Below are 20,482 nucleotides of genomic sequence, written 5' to 3'. Positions count from 1 at the left end.
CTGAGTACAGGCAGGAGGTGCTTTAACACATTTCAGGTAAAATACGAATGACAAATTTCATAAGTTTCCAAGGCTTTTATTGACAGTGGCATGAAGCTTAGTCGATATTAGCAGTGTCGGCCCTTCTTTCTTTTTCAAGACCTCTGCGATTCGCCCTGGCAGGCTGGCAAATTTTTGCTGAAAGTTAGGGTGGCAGCACTGGGAGTTATTGGGATTAGTAATCTCTGCTTTCTAAGATTTCCGACTGACCCGGAAGTACTTCCATTTGGGGTGTGCCTCCCGGGTCCAAAATAAAAAGGAGCCGATGTGCCACATCCATGCGAGTCAGGGACGGGCAACACTCGCCTGGGAGGAGTGGAGTAGAGTTATAATTTGTGGTGTTCTGTGTTGGAGAAGAAGCCTGTGGTAAAGTGATTGTTCATAATAATTCTTACATTGGCACTGAGGACTTGTGTCTCTGGTTGTGTTTGGGGTCACAAGTCTAATTTTCAACACAGGGTAATAACATTTTCGACTTTTTATGTATAATTAAATATCTAGAAAAAAAAAAACATAAAAACTGAGACAGTCTCAGTAAAGGTTGGCATTATTGCTGGAACTTTTAACCTCAGTATTTCCAGAACGCAACATGATACCCATGTGATTTTTATTTTAAAAGAATGAATAAAACAACGACATTTTCAGATGTTTACTTTGACCACAATAATTATCAGCTGTCACGGGCCAAAGTTCGTGTCCTGAGTCCTCCCTGTCTTGAGTTTCTGTGCTGTCCCCGTGGGAAAGCTTCCTGATGTCCTGGCTAAAGTGCCCATCATGCCATCCCATGTGCCCTGTTCATCCCCTGTCTCTCTCTCCCCTTTAGCTTCTGATTGCTAATGTGGGGTGAGTGTACTGGCACAGTAATGGCTGCCATCAAATCATCCATTTGGGTGCTGCCCATTGGTGGTGGTTGATCTGGATCCCCTCTGCCTATGTGAAGTGCCATGAGTAGCGAGAGAAGTGCTATTTAAATGTTAATAACATTAATTGTGAACTTTTGAAGGCTATTTCTTCTTATTGAATACTCTTTATCGTTAACTGCACTCCTTGAGAGAAAGAGTCTGTTATTCTGTCAGTCTGCCTGAGTAGAAATTGATGGGCAGGTCGAGTTAAGAGACTGTTGATGACTTCCCAGCAGAGTTTCACACTTCTGAAGTCTCGCACGCTCAGCCTGATGGAGCCGCTGCTGTATGAAGGGTCAACAGGTAAAGAGAGTAACTGCTAACTCAGTCTTGTGACCCTCAGCTGTGCAAACATATGGGAAAAAAATGTGTTGTACACTTGTGACTTAATGGAGGCTGACAGTGAAGCTTCGTGAAGGACAACAAACATTTGAACCGTGGCTGAGGCGCTGGCATTTTCTCAATGGCTGCCGTTTTCTTATTCGTTCTCCCTATTTGTGTTTTATTCTATGTTGTTATTGACCTCTTACTATTATCCTTTTACGGTGTCCATTATTTATTTTACTGAATTGATTCTGGGACTTTTTCCTCATTCCTGTCAGTGTGTTAATATTTACTTGTAGTTTATATAAAATAAAGAGCAATAGAACTGACTGCGTAACAAATAAAAGTACTGACAGGAACGGACCGCTGGGGTAACCAGATGAAAGTCGGTGCATTGAAATCCAAAACAGAGCATCTTCAGTGTGTTTCTAACATCTCTCACTGTTGTCTGCCTTTCGCAGCTCTTACCACGGACCATCAGGAAACTATGGCGTCTTCAGCAACAGTCGTATTAAACGGAGGCCTACTGTCCACTACGAGGTCGACATCACCGAAGGTACTGAACATTCATTTGGCCATTCAAATACTAAATACAAATATAGTCTAGAATAAATGTTTCATTGAACAGCGCTGTGTGTACTATCATGTATGTTTTGAACAATGATGTTTGAAATGTATATGGGCCAATAATACAGTAGATAATAAAATCAGTTACGATTATATAATGTAGTGTACACGTAATATTGTGTATATATGTAAAGTATATACCTGGAGATAGTGAGAGCGAGAAAGAGAGGGTGGAATACATGAAGTGAGGCACACATGGCTTTGTCTGTCTATCTGCCTACCTAATTCTGCCAACTACGCTAAAATTAAAATCTATCTATCTATCTATCTATCTATCTATCTATTATATAGTGCCTTTCACTCTATCTATCTATCTATCTATCTATCTATCTATCTATCTATCTATCTATCTATTATATAGTGCCTTTCATATCTATCTATCTATCTATCTATCTAAACCTGCCAACTACGCTAAAAACTATTTATCTATCTATCTATCTATCTATCTATCTATCTATCTATCTAATCCTGCCAACTACGCTAAAATCTATCTATCTATCTATCTATCTGTCTATGTATCTATCTATCTATCTATCTATCTATCTATCTATCTAATCCTGCCAACTACGCTTAAGGCTTTAAGGCTTTAAGCCCTTAAACTGTCCTGTATTCACATGTGTGACTAAATAAATACATACACTACTACGTTAATTTCTGTTTTGACCTCTATAAATCATATCCATATCCATATTGAAAACCCATGGCCTGTGTATCATTTTGAAGGGCAGATGTTGCTTTGTCACAATATACTGTACATATTGGGTCAATGAATTATATTGTTTATCCAAATTACAACACAGATAGTCAAGATTCATAAACGTCTTTACAAAAAAAAGAAAAAAAATCTGAAATGTTGAAAGAGGAAACATAGAAAGTGCAGTGTGGTGTCATGAAAACTGAAAAGCCCCCTTTTAATAGATAGCAGTCTGTCTGCCAAATTGTACAAATTGAATTGGGACGTTCAAGAAAGCGGGGGATGCAGGTGTTGTTGTGCTGCAGCAGTTTGGCCCTCTTTGAAGTTAAAAAGAACAAACATTGTAATGTGTGTGATCTGGAGGGACCCCCCCAGACACAACTACAGAAGACAGTCTTGGGTCCGAGTACTTTACACACCTCCTCCACAAGTGTTGCACTTTCCTTCGTTCTAAACTCCTTCTACACCTGCCATGCTGCCTCGTCCACTCCCTCCCGACTCTGACTTCTCAGCGGACAGAGGCGGCCCCTTTTATTCCGTACCCAGGAGCAGGCAAAAGCTCCTGAAAGTAGGGACAGTCCTCCTCAGCAGCTCAGGGAACCCAGCAGGGCTGCCCTTGGGACCACAACTCCCAACATGCCCTGCAGGTACCTGAACGAGCGTAGTGGCCCAGGAATGCTGCCATCCAGTGTGTCAGGGGGGCAGGTACACACCCATGTCCTTTCACTGCACTGGCCTCCCTGCCAGGTAACGGTATGGGGGGGTTTATCCTGACCAGGATGTCAGCCCAGTCCTGCCGTCCCTCCCATGTGGTGTCTGGGATTGCAATACGCCATTTTCACTCAAAACCCTGCACTTTAATTCTAGCAGTGAATTAATGAATACTTTTATGCCATTTTTTAATTTTATTTAATTACTGTGAAGTTCCGCTAGCAGCACCAGGACAATTGGGGGGTCCCGAGTCTAATGGCTGTGTCTCTGCACCGCAGCTTGTTCCCATCGGTGATAAAGGGCTCAGTTAGAATGTAAGCCAGTCACAGAGTTGCTCCATTACTTGAATGTCTAAATTGCAGTTGCACCTTCTTTTTGTTGGCAGGCGGCTGAATGATCAAATGTAAAAAGCAGGACTACAAGGCTCACCCACCACCTCTCTGTTTTCCAGGTCCCCCTCAGAAGCTGGCCCGGCGGGTCTTCACCAACAGCAGGGAGCGCTGGCGGCAGCAGAACGTCAACGGGGCCTTCTCGGAGCTGCGGAAACTCATCCCAACTCACCCGCCCGACAAGAAGCTGAGCAAAAATGAGATCCTGAGACTCGCCATGAAGTACATCAACTTTTTGGTCAAACTTTTAAATGACCAGGCTTTGGACCGTAGTAGCGGCGGGTGCAATGGGGATGATGTCGACCCCACAGGGGAAAACGAATCAAGAAAGCAAACCTGTCAGTCCAAGGAGCTGAAGGACGAGCGAGAGCACATCTCCGTCACGCCCGTCCTGGTGCCATCTTCCAAAGCGGGCCTCATAGGGGGTCTCAGGTGCAGAGACTCCACAGATTCTCTTGTTGCCATGGGGACCTCCCCCATCTCCAGCAGCTATGGAGACACCGGAAGCCCTGAAAGCGATGAAGGGGAAGAGCAGAGGCACCTGTTCAAAAGCGGCCTGCAGGTCAGTGAGCAAAAACTTCTAACGACGGCACTGAGTGACCACCGATGACGGACAACAAAACGACCAGTAGAAGTAACGTTAGAGCCAAACTGGCATCGGGCCCGTCGCACCTCTGCCTGGGAAGACATTGTGGCTCTTCAGCCGGGTGGGCTGCCCGCTCCAGGGGTTTCAGTTTTCCATCAGGGCCTGCATTGTCACTGACGTCCACTAGAAGATGGGGTGGGGGCTGGCAGGTGCCATGTGCAGCACCACAGCAGCTCGGCCCCGTGGCTGGAGGAGTTCTGTTGTTTGTTTGTTTTTTGTTTTGTTTGAATCCAAAATTTCCAAGAAGAAAATGTTTATTAAAGGAGTTTCTGTTGAATTTTGTGTCTCAGCTCTGATTTTTATCCACAGTGTGGCACTGATGGAGAGACGACGGTGGTGGTGAGGGGGGGGGCAATCATCACCATTGTTAACAAATTAAATGGAAGAAGAGAACAGCAGCCCATCATGGCTCTGACATGACAGTTGTGCCTTGCAGTAGAGTGTCAACATGTCATTTATATAGCGCCTTTCACTGTGAACCCGTTCTCATACAACTCACAGTGCCACAGCTGTAACCGGGCTTGATGTGTATAGCGCCTTTCACCATGAGCCTATTCTCATCGGACCTCCAAGTCAGCATATCTCTGTAGATATATAAAACCCAACGTCTGTCTGTCTTGTCTGTCCGCCTTTCACGATTGAACTACTTAATGGATTTAGATCGGTTTTTTTTCTAGAATTTGCTTGAACATTCCGGTTGATTTTGCGACTTCTCTCATCGTGCTGAGTATCACAGGTCACTTGCGGAACCGATTTATTTACCCGAATCCCAGAAAAAGGCCACGAGCCGAGGGGAGGGGGCGGGGCCATCCTCACTCTCACGTCAGCCTCGGGGCGTGTCCTACAGCCGCTTAGCTGGCGAATGAGAGAACTACTTAACGGATTGAGAGCGGGTTTTTTTCTATAATTTGCTTGAACGTTCCGGTTGATTTTGCGACTTCTCTCATCACGCTAAGAATCACAGTTCGCTTGCAGGAGCGATATATTCACGCTAATCCGAGACAGGATGTGGGCCAAGGGGAGGGGGAAGAGTGACGTCACGATTGGGGGCCGGGCTGGGCCCAACCCGCTGTCCTGTTTCACTAATATGCGGGCAAAGCCGCGGGGGACATCTAGTCATGAATATGACGATATGAAATGTGCATATTACTGTGAACTTACACTAACCTATTTAATGAATATGACGGAGTTTAATTTATATAGCACCTTTCACCACGAACCCATTCTTATTGAACTCACATGTTTCATTTATATTGCACCTTACAGTTCACTGTATAATAAATATGACTGTTTATCTCATATAGCGCCTTTCACCGTGACCTTATTCTTATAGGATGACCAGTATAATATATCATGAAATTGATTACTAATCTCATGTAATGCCAGTGACTGTGAGACAGTTCTTATCAGACTTACACGACACTCTGTAATGCATAACAGTGTTCAAGTTATAGAGCACCTTTCACTTTGGTCTTATTCTTACGGGCTTTCCACTCCAGTATATCGTGAACTAGCTGTCCCCAGTGGCTCCGCCCACGTAATAGTGGAGACAGGACAAGCTTTAAAAACCAATAAAAAAGTAATTCTGGCCAAGCAGAAGGTAGGAACGTCAAAAACGTCGAACGTTACACCTTAACAATCTGCTGATGATAATGTCTGCTGAACAAACCGGTATCGCTAGCTAAGCGGAGGCAGTGCGCTCTAACAGGTGGTGACAGGTAGAGAGAGCGACTGGAACGGAGGCTGACGCGAAAGTCAGGAGGGACCCGCCCAGCGCTCTACCCCTGACGTCACGCCTCCCCTCCCGCCGCAGCCTCTCTCTTGGATTCGGGTAAGTAAATCGGGTGACCTGTGATACTCAGCGGGAAAGGAGAAGTCACAACATCAACCGGAATGTTCAAGCAAACTCTAGAAAAAAAGCCAGATCTAAATCCGTTAAGTAGTTCTCTCGTGAAAAGCGGACAGACAGACAGACGTTGGACTTTATATATAGACTAGCAAAATACCCGCGCTTCGCAGCGGCGAAGTAAAACATTAAAATTTTTATTAAGAAGAAAATTTAACCTTATTAAACTGAGGGAAAATATGCCAATAATTATTTGTTATGGATCTCTTTGTATACCACATTGTGAGTTCAGCCCTCCGGTTGTAATATGACCAAGCTGTGCGCTGATCTTACTCTTGAGCATGTAACGTACAGTCGGCCATGTGAACAGTAATCTTGTCTCAAATCTCACAGCTTGGATTGCTGCTGTCATAATTGGTTTGAGTTTCATGGTTTGTTTCAATTACGACAGTATTTGTAGGATTTGTGTTGAAGTGACATTCGGCATCTGTCAAGCGTTGTAATTATACAACCGGTTTCATCGATAAAATCACATCCAGCTTTTGAGAGTTTAAACATTCATAAACATCAAAGTGTCCACTTCTGAAATCGTCACCTGTGAATCTAAGATGTTTAAGAGGCATTGGCGGTTTGTGTAAAATATTTGGCCATTTCGGTACACTTGAAAGCGACAACCGAACAATTCAGCGGCAGCCATCAACTCACATGCAGATCCATAGGTGAAGGGCTTAAGCATTTCACTCTTCTAGTGCTCCTGTGTAGTCTAATTATCTCCTGTACGTCATCAGTCCACACCTTGAACCTGTCCAGTCATTCAATACATAAGACACAATGGATATCAAGAGTGAGCCTGATATGGACGTGCAATATGTAACACAGAGAATGGAAAAGGCAGGCGCCATCTCCGGGCATGGAAACCACTCGGTAAGTAACAGTTCTTTGATCGATGGTGATCACCTCGATAGACATGTTAATAGGGGTACGGTTGGAATGATAAAGGAAATGAGTACCTGAACAATGTAAAGTAAGTGTAAAATACCTACACAATAACTATAATCGTAATAAATAAACAATAAAACAGCAGAAAAGACGTGGATTAAATTAAAAGGCTGTAGTTATCAGTAGGGAGACATGAATCCCGTGGTGAAGCAAGGAAGGGAATGTAGAGACTGGAGCGACAGACGGTCTTATATAGGCAGGCAGCCAACAACGTGGGAGGTGTTGGGATGGGGGACCCAACGCCACCTCACACGGTGACCAAGCTGCAGGCTATGGACGTATTAATGTACGTAAGTAGGATTCAGTTAGCGTTGGGAACCCGTGTACCAAATTTCTTGAAGATGGGCCCATAAGTAACAAAGACTGTTGAAAAGTTCAATATGGCGGCCGACAGTGGCATCATACCACCGAAATAAGTACATACATTGGTTTCGGTTAGCGCAGGGAAGCCGCCTATCAAATTTCGAGAAGATTGGGCCATAAATAAGAAAGTTCAACATGGCGGACGTTGTTGACCGTTATGACCGTTACGTGTAGAATTTCGAAATGAAACCTGCTTAACTTTTGTAAGTAAGCTGTAAGGAATGAGCCTGCCACATTTCAGCCTTCTACCTACACAGGAAGTTGGAGAATTAGTGACGTGGGAAAGTTCAATATGGCGGCTGACAGTGGCGTCATACCACCGAAATAAGTACGTACATCGGTTTTGGTTAGCGCAGGGAAGCCACCTACCAAATTTAGTGAAGATGGGGTCAGCCTTCTACCTACACGGGAAGTTGGAAAATTGGTGACGTTGTAAAGTTCAATATGGCGGCCGACAGTGGCATCATACCATCGAAATAAGTAAGTACATCGGTTTCGGTTAGCGCAGGGAAACTGCCTACCAAATTTCGTGAAGATGGGGTCATAAATAAGAAAGTTCAACATGGCGGATGTTGTCGACCGCTATCGACCATTATGACCGTTACGTGTAGAATTTCGAAATGAAACCTCTTAACTTTTGTAAGTAAGCTGTAAGGAATGAGCCTGCTAAATTTCAGCCTTCTACCTACACGCGGAAGTTGGAGAATTAGTGATGAGTCAGTCAGTCAGTGAGTCAGTCAGTGAGTCAGTCAGTGAGTCAGTCAGTCAGTGAGTCAGTCAGTCAGTGAGTCAGTGAGTGAGGGCTTTGCCTTTTATTAGTATAGATACAGATATAGATATGACACTCATGCGGTTTCCATAGAAGCTCTCATTCTTACTGAGCTTACTCGAACATATACAGTGAATGTGACAACTTGTATTATGTATATATAGTGCCTTACAGTGTGAACCAGTTATCAAAGGGGTTCCAGTTCAGTTTATTATTACATTTCTATACAGTAGTGCCTTTTACCGTACGCCCATTTTTATTGAGCAGCTTACTCTAAAATCTGCAATGAATGTGACGCTGCTTAAATTCTATAGCGCCTTTCACCTTGAAGCCATTCTTATGGAACTCCTGTAATGAGTATCTACGATGGTCTTAAATTTATAAGGAACTTTATACTTACGGGACTTGAAGTAAGGTATAATAAATATGTTATATGGAACACAACAGGGCTCTGTTCTGGAAAACAGCAATTCCCATGATCCCTTGTGGGTATCCAAAGCGGACCCGAATCCCAGGGATGCTGTGGGTTCGTCTCTCCTGGTCCTCCTGTCCTTCCATTTTCTTTTCCCATGGCGTCCCGTCTGGGTAAGGGATCATCCATCCCTGTCCTGCAGCACTCACAGTGTATATAGTGCCTTATAGTGTGAATCCATTTCACTGCACTTTATCAAGCACATCACTGCATTTACTTTATATAGCGCCTTTCACTTTGACTTTATTCTTACCGGACGTCCAGTTTGGCATATTGTGAATATGACTTTATTCAGTTGTTCACTGTGAGCTCATTCTTATTGGGCGTATGTTGAATGTTAACATGTTTCATTTACTGTATATAGCGCCTTTTCTTGTCCCCCAGAGCTTACCAGTACGTGTTATCATGACACGTGTGTTAAATGTGTACAGAATATCACACCATTCTGATGGGACTGAACTGCATACTATATAATAAATGCATGACAGTGTTTAATTTATATAGCGCCTTTCACTGTAACCCACTCTCGCAGTGCCTACAGTAGAGTGCGGACCTTTCACTGTTTCACGTTCTCACGGCCCCCATTCCCATGGGACTTCAAGAGCAGCATCTAATAAACGAGTGCTTCACTTATATAGCGCCTTTCATGGCAAACAGTCCACAGTGTCATGACTGTGGTGGTCTTTCTTTAATTAATAATCCTTATCATAGCCCTCCCGGTACAGTCAACTGACACCTACAAGGAGCTTTTAAATGATGTAGCGCCTTTTATGGAGAAGCCCTTCTCACGGCGGATAATGAATACGAAGGAGTTTCGTTTAGGTAGCACCGTTCAGGTAACCCTCTCCCCTAAAACACTTTCTTATCAATGATTTGTTCATATAGCGCCTCTCCCAGTCATTTTCTCCCCAATCACAGAAGGTCCGGATGAAGCCACAGAGTTTGTATGACACAGAGATTCCAACACGTGGCGCAGATTTCATCATCAGTTGCCTTCAGGTCACCCCCTGAAGTTAGGAGTTCCCGTCTCCTCGTGTGGCCTTTTCTATTTAGCCCCATTTTGTATTTTTTAATCCGTCATATCATTCACAAAGTCGGACTTTTTGCCCCTGCTGTGTGAATTTACTCCCACTTGAATCATTTTTAGATTGTAGTTTGCTGTTGAAAAACCTCGACTGGACCTCTGTGATGGACAGCCGGGACTCTTACCCGGCCGGGACGCCTTCTTAAGGGAAGGGATGGTGGGGGGGAGCTTGCACGGGGCAATACCTTTTTCTGGAAGCAGAAGAAAAGAGACAAGAAGAAGAAAAGGACTGTGCTGGAGTGGTGGGAAACGAGAGATAAACGTCACCCGCTCTTAATAAACGTGTGTTGTGTGGTGGACTTGGGCTCTGTGTCTGTGGTGTCGGGTGTTTGGGGAGCTGTACGCCCCCTGGTGGTGGGCAATTTCAGGAGTCAATATACACGTGCGGCCCATTCGTGTCGCACTGAACTCGCGTCCTCATGATTCACGAATGCTCGCTGCTCGTTTTCGCAGTTCCATTATTTGAGTCCACCATGCCAGTATGGAATGGAGTGGGAGCCCTCCTCCCACAAGGACATGGGCAGGACATGCAGACTCTACACAGAAGACGCTGAGGGAACAGCAGGGCCACCGTGGCAGCACAGATGACCCACTTCTGGGCGAGCCCTTCGCTCGCGGGCCACTGTGTCCATCGTGTCAGCTGACTGGCAGGTGCCCCAGAGTTCCGTCCCACCCTCCTATAAGAGCACTTGCTAGCCGCGGCTACTGCGGTGGGCCATCTGCGCAGGATGAGTGAAGGCGTGCCGGCCGCAGCGGCCAGTTGCATCACTGCTATCGGATGCACGCGCTCTAACAGTTGGTGCTGTATCATCACAGACCACTTCCTGGGGATGGTGTTGGTTACCAACCAAGCAAACTCTTCCTCCATGACCTTCCCACCGCGTTCGACAGGAAGGCCCTGGAGGCTCACGCGCCAAGGAGGAAAGACCAAAAGAAAGTGTTCAGGATTCATGGTGTACTGGCTGGTGTTGCTGGGCTTTTAACACTTGTGGTTTCCTCTTGTGCTGCCCATCAAGCAGGTTACCTAGCTCAAAATGGAAACAAATGGGCACTGGCCATGGCAGACCATCAGCTTACACAAATGCAGACATTAGGAGGCTGGCATCCAGTCAATGATAGAAAGGCCAGGGGGTGACCAGGGTCTTCTTTCAGGGGGGGCAGAGCCAAGGGCTTCCCCGCTATTCACAGACACTGGGCCATGCGCCTCATGCTGGAGGGCAAATCCTAAAAAAATGGCATCCATCGGTATGTCTTGGCCCGGCCACATTTTGTGTGAAGACCACACATTGTCTTCATGTCTGCAGGGCTTTGCCTCACACTTCGCAAAGATTCCCTTTGTCAGCAGGTGTGAGGTGGCCCTCTGATGACTGCTGTGTGCCCCTGAGGCTGGCAGAAATGGATGGCCGTCTTTCTAACAAACTGCATTTGTGAATATTTGGAGAGCCATTTGTGAAGCTTTAAGTGCTGTGGAGCATCCAGCAGGCTTGTGGGCAGCAGCGCCTATCACAGGGTGACCATCTAGAGAAATTATAGCGCCTTTCACAGGGTGTACTATATACAGAACTAAAATGATAGAATATAGCGCCTTTCACTATGTGCACTATATAGAGAAATGAAACTTTATAGAATATAGCGCCTTTCGCTGTGTGACCAACTAGAGAAATTATAGCGCCTTTCACAGTGTGCACTATATAAAGAAATGAAACTTTGTAGAATATAGTGCCTTTCACTGTGTGCGCTATATAGAGAAATGATAATTTATAGAATATAGCGCCTTTCACAGGGCACACTTCACAGAGCCGTGAATCTTTATCGAGTAGAGAGCATGGTGGGTCCTGAGGTGTTCTTCAGGTGTTTTGATGTTAAGTCGATTTTTGCCCCTGGTTGAGCTCCTGGTGTTTTTTTCCGGATTTCTCCAAGTCGCGCTTGGCTCTGACGAGTTTCTCGAGTATTTATGGCTGATGATGGACCCCAAGGTATTTTTTTAGGTATCCTTGACCGTGATGGACACTGATGTGTTTGTTCTTCAGGGGCTTTGGGCTGTGAGTGACCACAAGGTGTTTTTTTTCCAGTTATCTTCACGTGGTGATGGACCCTGAGGTGACTTCTTCAAACACTTATGGTTACATCTGAGCTCAAGCTGTTTATTTGCTGTTTTTCTTTTGGTTTTCTTCACATCGTGATCGACTTTGAGGTCTTTATGAGTGATGATGGACCTTTAGGCGTTTTTTCAGTTTTATTTACTTATGTATTTTATTTTGGGTGTCTTCACAATGTGATTGAACTTGATGCCTTTTTTAGGGGGGGGGGCTATTCAAGTGTTTATGGGCCGTAAATGACCTGATGTCTTTTTTTTATCTTTGTTAAGGTGTCATCACATCATGATTGACCTTTGCTGGGGTTGATCTTGACAGTTTTTTTTAATTTTCCAGGTGATCTCTTCATGTCGTGATGGACCTTGAGATGTTTTTTTGGTGTTGTTTTCCTTTACTTATTTACTTTTTTTTTTTTTTGTATCTGTACATTATGACTGACTTCAAGGTGCTTTTCCAGGGCTCAGCCATAATCCTATCGGTTGGCCTCAGGTCCCCTTGTCACCCCCTGCATGACATCAACAATAAAGAGACATGGCGGGCGAGGATAAGAGGGTGTGCCAGGCAGGGACAACTCCTGTGACACGCTCGTTTCTGCATGAGATAAGTCTTTGACTCCAGCACTCGTTTGCAGATAAGCAGGTGCCATAAGTGACCACCCTCCCACGGCTAACGTCCACAAATATTTTAAACTAAGACCCTGAAATATAAAAATGGTGTTCATGCTTACATGGTGGGCACACTACTGTGAGTTTCCTAACAGTTGTCAACGGTGACATATGAGCCCTTCACCAGTCACCCCCATCACACCATGGGTGGCCAAACATGTGCACCCTCTGCCATCACGGAGGACTATCCTCCATATGTACAGCTGAGCATTGCTGCGCCATGGCGTGAATGTCACCACTCCACATCAAGAAATCCCGTCCAGCTTTAGGAGACGAGGAAGATGAGCTCACCTGCCTCATGACAGGCGATCATGTCCTTTCCGTGCGATGGTGTCTTGTATTTGTGGCATTGACACGTAAAGTGACAGGGCACATGCAGACCCCCGCAGCTCTCCTGGCGTTAAAGAATGGCAGAATCGTGAAATCGGGATGAGCATCGAAGTTTTGGAGCCATAGCCGGGGAGGACGGGTCCTTAACGGTTGTCCTTAAAGGGTACTCGATATTATTAGACTTCGTTGACCTGTGCGTTGATGGTCCCCGACGATGTCGGGTGCGCGCGCGCAGTTGTGTGCATACCGCAGACTTTAAAGGAGCGCGCGCACACCCATCGGAGCATGCGCACTTCTACATCCATATAACGGTAACTGCACCCTCTCAATATTATCTCAGTTCGACGATTTGGGTGGGTTGTGTGCCTGGATCGCCGCCACTTAACTTCCAAAAATGGCGGCCAACTAAATCATCTAATTAGATCGGGAGAATGAGAAGACTCAAATCATTAAAGGAGAAAGCACCCACAGCATCACTGGATGTCCAGCAACTGAAACTTTACAAGTTCCTAACAGCTTCAGTGTCATCAGTCGGTTTTTTATGGTTTGTAATAAGCAAGGGGAAGTCGGGAAGCCCCCAAAAAACAAAATAGGAGGAGGCGGAGAAGTGCAAGCGGGGCCCGGCGGCGACGCTTCTATAGTGCCATCTTGTGGTTCATAGTATGTATTGCATGCTTCTTTAAAAATATAAAAAAACACCCAACTGTAAATAGCTTTGTACAGTAGACGTCTGGAAAGATAGATGAGAAAGGCACTAGTTAGATAGATAGATAGATAGATAGATAGATAGATAGATAGATAGGTAGACAGATAGATTTGAAAGACACTATATAACATATAGATAGAACAATTTGAAAGGCACTATATAACAGATAGATAGGTTGATTTGAAAAGCACTAGATAATAGATAGATAGTATCACATACACTCACCTAAAGGATTATTAAGACCACCATACCAATACGGTGTTTGATCCCCTTTCACCTTCAGAACTGCCTTAATTCTACGTGGCGTTGATTCAACAAGGTGCTGCTGAAAGCATTCTTTAGAAATGTTGGCCCATATTGATAGGATAGCATCTTGCAGTTGATGGAGATTTGTGGGATGCACATCCAGGGCACGAAGCTCCCGTTCCACCACATCCCAAAGATGCTCTATTGGGTTGAGATCTGGTGACTGTGGGGGCCATTTTAGTACAGTGAACTCATTGTCATGTTCAAGAAACCAATTTGAAATGATTCGAGCTTTGTGACATGGTGCATTATCCTGCTGGAAGTAGCCATCAGAGGATGGGTACATGGTGGTCATGAAGGGATGGACATGGTCAGAAACAATGCTCAGGTAGCCTGTGGCATTTAAACGATGCCCAATTGGCACTAAGGGGCCTAAAGTGTGCCAAGAAAACATCCCCCACACCATTACACCACCACCACCAGCCTGCACAGTGGTAACAAGGCCTGATGGATCCATGTTCTCATTCTGTTTATGCCAAATTCTGACTCTACCATTTGAATGTCTCAACAGAAATCGAGACTCATCAGACCAGGAAACATTTTTCCAGTCTTCAACTGTCCAATTTTGGTGAGCTCGTGCAAATTGTAGCCTCTTTTTCCTATTTGTAGTGGAGATGAGTGGTACCCGGTGGGGTCTTCTGCTGTTGTAGCCCATCTGCCTCAAGGTTGTGCGTGTTGTGGCTTCACAAATGCTTTGCTGCATACCTCAGTTGTAACGAGTGGTAATTTCAGTCAAAGTTGCTCTTCTATCAGCTTGAATCAGTCGGCCCATTCTCCTCTGACCTCTAGCATCAACAAGGCATTTTCGCCCACAGGACTGCCGCATACTGGATGTTTTTTCCCTTTTCACACCATTCTTTGTAAACCCTAGAAATGGTTGTGCGTGAAAATCCCAGTAACTGAGCAGATTGTGAAATACTCAGACCGGCCCGTCTGGCACCAACAACCATGCCACGCTCCAAATTGCTTAAATCACCTTTCGTTGCCATTCTGACATTCAGTTTGGAGTTCAGGAGATTGTCTTGACCAGGACCACACCCCTAAATGCATTGAAGCAACTGCCATGTGATTGGTTGATTAGATAATTGCATTAATGAGAAATTGAACGGGTGTTCCTAATAAGCCTTTAGGTGAGTGTATGTGCACCAGAGGGTCATCTTCCAAGTTCACCAAAAGTAAGTACTGTAATGCTACCCTGGGATGAGGGGGGAGCGATGCCACTAGCAGTCTTGTCTCATTTTTCCCTCACAGTGTCAACAAACCGTCCCTTGAGTGCGCCGAGATTCAAGGAGCTCCGCTCGCTATAAGAGGAGAGCACTGCCGGAGGATGGCGTCTTATTTTTAGGTGTTGAGTAGGCTTTTGCACTAATCCGAGTGCGAGGTACAGCCTTCTAGACTTTGTGCCAGCAAAGCAGCGGGTCCAGATGGAGTATCGCCACGACTGTTGGAGGCCTGTGCGCTGGAACTGGGGAGTCCTCTACAGCGCATCTTCAACCTGAGCTTGGAACAGGGGAGAGTCCCGAGGCTTTGAAAAACATCTTGTATCACCCCAGTCCCAAAGGTATCACATTCCAGTGAGCTGAACGACTTCCGGCCTGTCGCTCTGATGTCACATGTGATGAAGACCATGGAGCGGCTGCTGCTTCACCACCTGAGGCCACAGGTCCGCCACGCCCTCGACCCTCTGCAGTTCGCATACCAGGAGAAGGTGGGAGCGGAGGATGCCATCATCTACATGCTACACCGATCCCTCTCCTACTTGGACAGAGGCAGTGGTGCTGTATTTCCCAAAGAAATCCACCTCAGGAAGCAGTTGGAGGTCAGGTAGCCCTTAGACGGGATTTTGAGAAAGCTGTCCTGTGACGTGTGCCATGTTAGTTTGGTAACAGATGCTGTACCGGCATCATATGATCAAAGCTACCACTCGCTCACATTAGAAAACAAAGGAGGTCTGATGATTCCTTCTGAGGGTCCAGTCAAGGCGGTCACAGTAGCTCAGCATTTTATCTGACTGTCAACATTAGGGCAAGCTGTCAGTGTATCTTTGATCAGTCAGTTTGTTTGGGCTGAGATTGGTTCAGATGATGTGTTTTTTCTCAAGGAGCACATCGAGGAAACACAGTTTGAAATTGACAGCCATCATTTTATTCTCATGTCTTTAGTTCTGTCTGTCTTCCATAAACTAAGGCTGCACCATAATGCCAGACTGAATACTCTCAAAGTAACAAGATCTGAGTGAGCGAGAGGAGTGCAAGTCTGGAGGAGATCAGTGAGGCTGTGGAGAGCTTTAGATGTTCAGAGCGGTATTTTGTATTGTTTTCGGTAGTGAACAGGGAGCCAGTGAAGTTGAGAGAGAAGAGGTGTAATATGTTCAGTGGATTTAGAACAGCAGGTTATTATCCTGGCAGCAGAATTTTGAAGAAGTTGTAAGTGATGGATATGTTTTTGTGGGATGCCAGATAGAATAGCATTACAATAATCTATACGTGAGGTGACTCGGGCATTAACCGATACTTTAGTACTGTGCTGGGTAAGAATGGGACGAAGTCTATAAATGTTTCAGAGATGGAAGAAGGCAGTCCGAGAAATGTTACTTATATGGGAGGAATTATTTAATAATAATAATAATTATTATTATTTAATAATTGCCATTATTAGTGTATACATGGATATAAGTAATTGCATTTAAAAGATTCGCCAAAATCTGTTGTATGCAAACGATACTGTTTTAAACGTTAGTGTTTTTTCATCAGAAAACCAGGTTTCCACGTCTGCCTGTATTAGTTTAAAATGGCACTTTTGCCACTCGCAATATGGCGGATGCGCTGACGTATCGTGTCGACTGGGCAACACAGTGAATTTGGCGTCTATCTATACTGTACTGTATATGTCTATGATGAGACCTCCCATGTTCTCTCGGTGTCCTAAAGATTACTTCTGCCATTGCACCTTCTGCCTGCGGGGATTGGCTCCAGCTACCACGTGACCCTGCTCAGGCTTAAGCGGGTTTAGGAAATGGTTGGAAAACCATTTAGCTTACCTGATGCACTCCTTACCCCGTGAAATAAATAAATTGGGTTCGGCCAGAAAACAAAACTTTTTAATTAGTAAGATTCTGCTTATTATATGTAAGTCGTATTGAAAATCCATGTATTGCATTTTGTATGTTTTGTGTCTAAATTAGAACTACAAGTCCCATAAGCCTTTGCATACGGACCTCTTATTTTCGCCAATCCGCTTTCTCCAAGCCATCTGCTGAAAGGTTACTTCCGGGCTGTAACGCATGTGAAGAAAGGTAGGCGCTGCGGGTTTCATTCTTTTGCTAAACTGCATATTTTTAAGTAAGTTTTTCGTTTGGGTTTCTTGAAAAGAAGAATATAAATGCGCTGTTATAAGCGGCAACAACGTGCCTCTTTCTTTGTTTTTTATTTTACGAATTGTTGCTGGTTGAAGTCTCCGCATCCTGTGTATTTGTGGTCCTCGGGCGGCGAAGCCCATTTACTCGGGTCGGTGAAAGATGTTGGTCTGGTTGACACGACGGAGTTTCGGAAATATGCAGCTTCTTTAGGGCGGGACTGGGGTACAGATAGATTAATGCATAGATAAAAATAAAACTACGAACTTAGTCAACAGTGAACGGCAGCAGTCAAACTGGGAAGGACACGGAAATGGGCACCCAAGTTCAAATGGGCTCCGCAGACTGGCATCAGCCCAGCACCAGCGCTTGTCGACCCTTGAAGTTTAAACTCGGCCTCGTTATTGGACGTTTTCTGCTACTTTGATTTAACTGACTATAACTTCTTAATCCTTCACTCATTTCTATTCTACCCTCTCCAAATAAAGCTCAGACATTTCTCTCTGGCGAATTGGTTATGCTGTATGCGTGTGTTACAGAAGAATAAGTTGCAAAATTCAGTAACCTTTTTGTATTTATTTTTTTATTTTTATTTTATTTATTTATTTATTTATTTATTTTTTACAAAAAATGAATTTTGAGTATTCGTATTTTCGTAGGCGTTGGAATAAGCTTCAAAATATAAATGTGTCGGGAACGACCAGAACAAAAATTAATGGCGTAATCTACAAGTAATATGTAGAGTTTTTAATGTTTTGAAGCAGTTACAAAAAATATTCATTTTCTCCCTATTAATGGTTTTCAAGTATGTATCTGTATCGATATTTGAAAATGGTATTTAATTCTGGCCAGTGGGTCGTTTTGAATGGCAGATCTTACACTGACAGAATGTGTACAGCTGGTAAATTATACGCTGTATCCAAATTACAACAGCAATGATTGCAAGATTTAAGGATGTCTTTGCAAACAAAAACAATTCTGAAATATACCAAGTGAATGTGCTGTCTTTTGAAAGCTGAAACCCCCCTTTTGTTTAGTAGATAGTAGTCTGTGTGTCTTTTGGTGGGCTGGCGCCCTGCCTGGGTTTTTTTCCTGCCTTGTGCCCTGTGTTGGCTGGGATTGGCTCCAGCAGACACCCGTGACCCTGTAGTTAGGATATAGCGGGTTGGATGATGGATGGATAGTCTGTGTGTCAAATTGTATGCTTTTGAATCGGGACATTCAAGAAAGAAAACATTTCATTGTGGTGTATCAGAGTATCCACTGTGGCATTTTAATGACAATCCACTGTACTTTAATTATAACAGTTTGTAAATGAATTATTTGTTCAGTTTTTTTAAATTTTTTTGTAATTGAGTGGGTTAAGGCCCACAAATGTTTTTGCAAAACAAACTTTGATTCAAAAATAGCATTTGTGCAGAGCCAGGAGACAACCTGATGACACCTAGAGAAATATGGTGACCTTTATCTTTTACTTTGAATTTCTTCTTGTAATTCACCATCATTAGTAAAATGACTTCAAACTAGCAATCTGTGGGACTCAAAGACAGTCTTTTATCTGATAAAAAATGGCTTTTGTTTCATTTAGGTGCTGCTGCTCAAAGACAGAAGATGCTTTGCCAACATCTCATGTTTCTTCTGACGCTGGGCTGCATTTTTGCAGCAGCTGTGGAGGTCCAGCGCCCTCGGGGGGTCTCCCTGTCCAGTAGGTTTTGGCAGTTACTTGCATGATTTCCAATCTTCTGTTTAGATTCTTTTTTATTGATGCTGAAATTTATGGCAGTTGGCATGGGGTCTGGAGTTGGGTACTGCACACAGATTGAAATGAAATAAGGAGTATCAGCTGTAAAAGAGAGACAAAGGCAGAAAAAGATTTGCGGGGGGTCCACCCCATATTTTGGTGCAGGACAACAACAAAGCTGGGCGTTAATTCTGCATAGCAGTCAGTATAGACTAAATCTCCAACAAAAGGCTAAAAACAAATTGGTTTAAATAGCCAAAAAGAAGGAAGAGGCGGGATAATGAGGTAAGTGCCGGAAATGAGGTCATCATGGAAGTGGCTGGGAACAGGAAGAGTGAGATTAGGTCTGGCTGTTCTCTTCAGAAGATCTCAAAAAGGGGTAAGAAGAAGAAGAAGTGTTAGTCCACTCATTTATCTCCTGTCCCGGCAGTTAAATCTTAGTTAGAACCCCATGCTGCCTCCAAAGCGCATGTGTGTAACACAGCATATCAACAGCTTTAAACTGACGACTGCCACTTTGAGAAAATAATATAGAGGATGTGTACAGGGATAAAATAATCAATCAATCAATCAAAAACATTTATTTATATAGCACATTTTCATACAAAAAAAATGTAGCTCAAAGTGCTAAAATAAGACAAGGTGCCAATTGACACGGTTAAAGGCAAAGGCTCATGGCTGCTGATCAACTTTTATCAGCCAGGGTGCAGCATTCTGTCTAGAATGTCATCGTCATCCATCATATTGAAAAATAGTTTACTGCGAAGAAGAGCCGGAAGCCCAGCCAGGCACAGCTTGTACTTGCATTAGAATTAGACAGACTGTAGTAACACTCGAGAGTGGCAATAAAATAACATACCACTGCATGGATGAAGACTGATAGGTGAACCTGATGGTAACAAGGGGCACAAAATGTTCCAGTGTTTGTCAAGATTTGTGAGAAGCTAACTGATGCCATATTGGTTTGGGGACTCCAGCAAAATGGTTGCTTGTATTTATAGGAGCCAAAAAACATTGTGGCTTCTGATCCCCCAACTGAACTGGGGCTCATCAGCATATTTCACTCATACACGGCAGCTTACCATCAATGAAAAGTTGAACAATCATCTAAACCAGAGGTGTCAAACTCCGGGCCGTAGTGGCTGCAGGTTTTCATTCTCCCCCTTTTCCTAATCAGTGACCATTTTCACTGCTAATTAACTCCTTTTCCCTTCATTTTATTAACTCTGTTTTTAAGGATTCAGTCCTCTGAATTGATTTGTTTTCTTCATTAAATGACAGCCTCACAGAAATGAGACGTGAAATGAGCCAACAGATGACCAGCTAAACTGGGATTTCAAACTCCAACCACTTTCTTAACGAGAAGTGAATTCTCCTTGTTAATTAAACCCATCATTTAATCCCATGGCTTGTTGCTG

At 44.2% G+C, this 20,482-nt stretch overlaps 2 protein-coding genes across 3 annotated transcripts in view; both read left to right on the top strand.

Moving 5' to 3' along the window:
* The window catches only part of lyl1 (LYL1 basic helix-loop-helix family member), a 41,143-nt gene extending 36,544 nt beyond the window's left edge, over positions 1 to 4,599 (top strand). Inside the window, exons 3-4 of the mRNA XM_039772672.1 lie at positions 1,727 to 1,821; positions 3,749 to 4,599. Coding sequence (XP_039628606.1) covers positions 1,727 to 1,821; positions 3,749 to 4,296 — 643 coding nt within the window. The 3' untranslated portion in view covers positions 4,297 to 4,599. The remainder of the gene's footprint in view (positions 1 to 1,726; positions 1,822 to 3,748) is intronic.
* Positions 4,600 to 17,165: 12,566 nt separating this feature from the next.
* The window catches only part of prkcsh (protein kinase C substrate 80K-H), a 66,724-nt gene continuing 63,407 nt past the window's right edge, over positions 17,166 to 20,482 (top strand). Inside the window, exons 1-2 of one of the 2 annotated variants that reach the window (XM_039772666.1) lie at positions 17,166 to 17,263; positions 18,912 to 19,028. In XM_039772666.1, coding sequence (XP_039628600.1) covers positions 18,935 to 19,028 — 94 coding nt within the window. In that variant the 5' untranslated portion in view covers positions 17,166 to 17,263; positions 18,912 to 18,934. Of the gene's footprint in view, positions 17,310 to 18,911; positions 19,029 to 20,482 lie in introns of both variants that reach the window. The other variant, XM_039772667.1, reaches the window with a different exon arrangement.

The sequence above is a fragment of the Polypterus senegalus genome, chromosome 12, assembly GCF_016835505.1.
Source record: "Polypterus senegalus isolate Bchr_013 chromosome 12, ASM1683550v1, whole genome shotgun sequence".
NCBI lineage: Eukaryota > Metazoa > Chordata > Cladistia > Polypteriformes > Polypteridae > Polypterus > Polypterus senegalus.
Note: the sequence above shows the minus strand (reverse complement) of the source record. Positions and strands in the feature narration are given on the sequence as shown.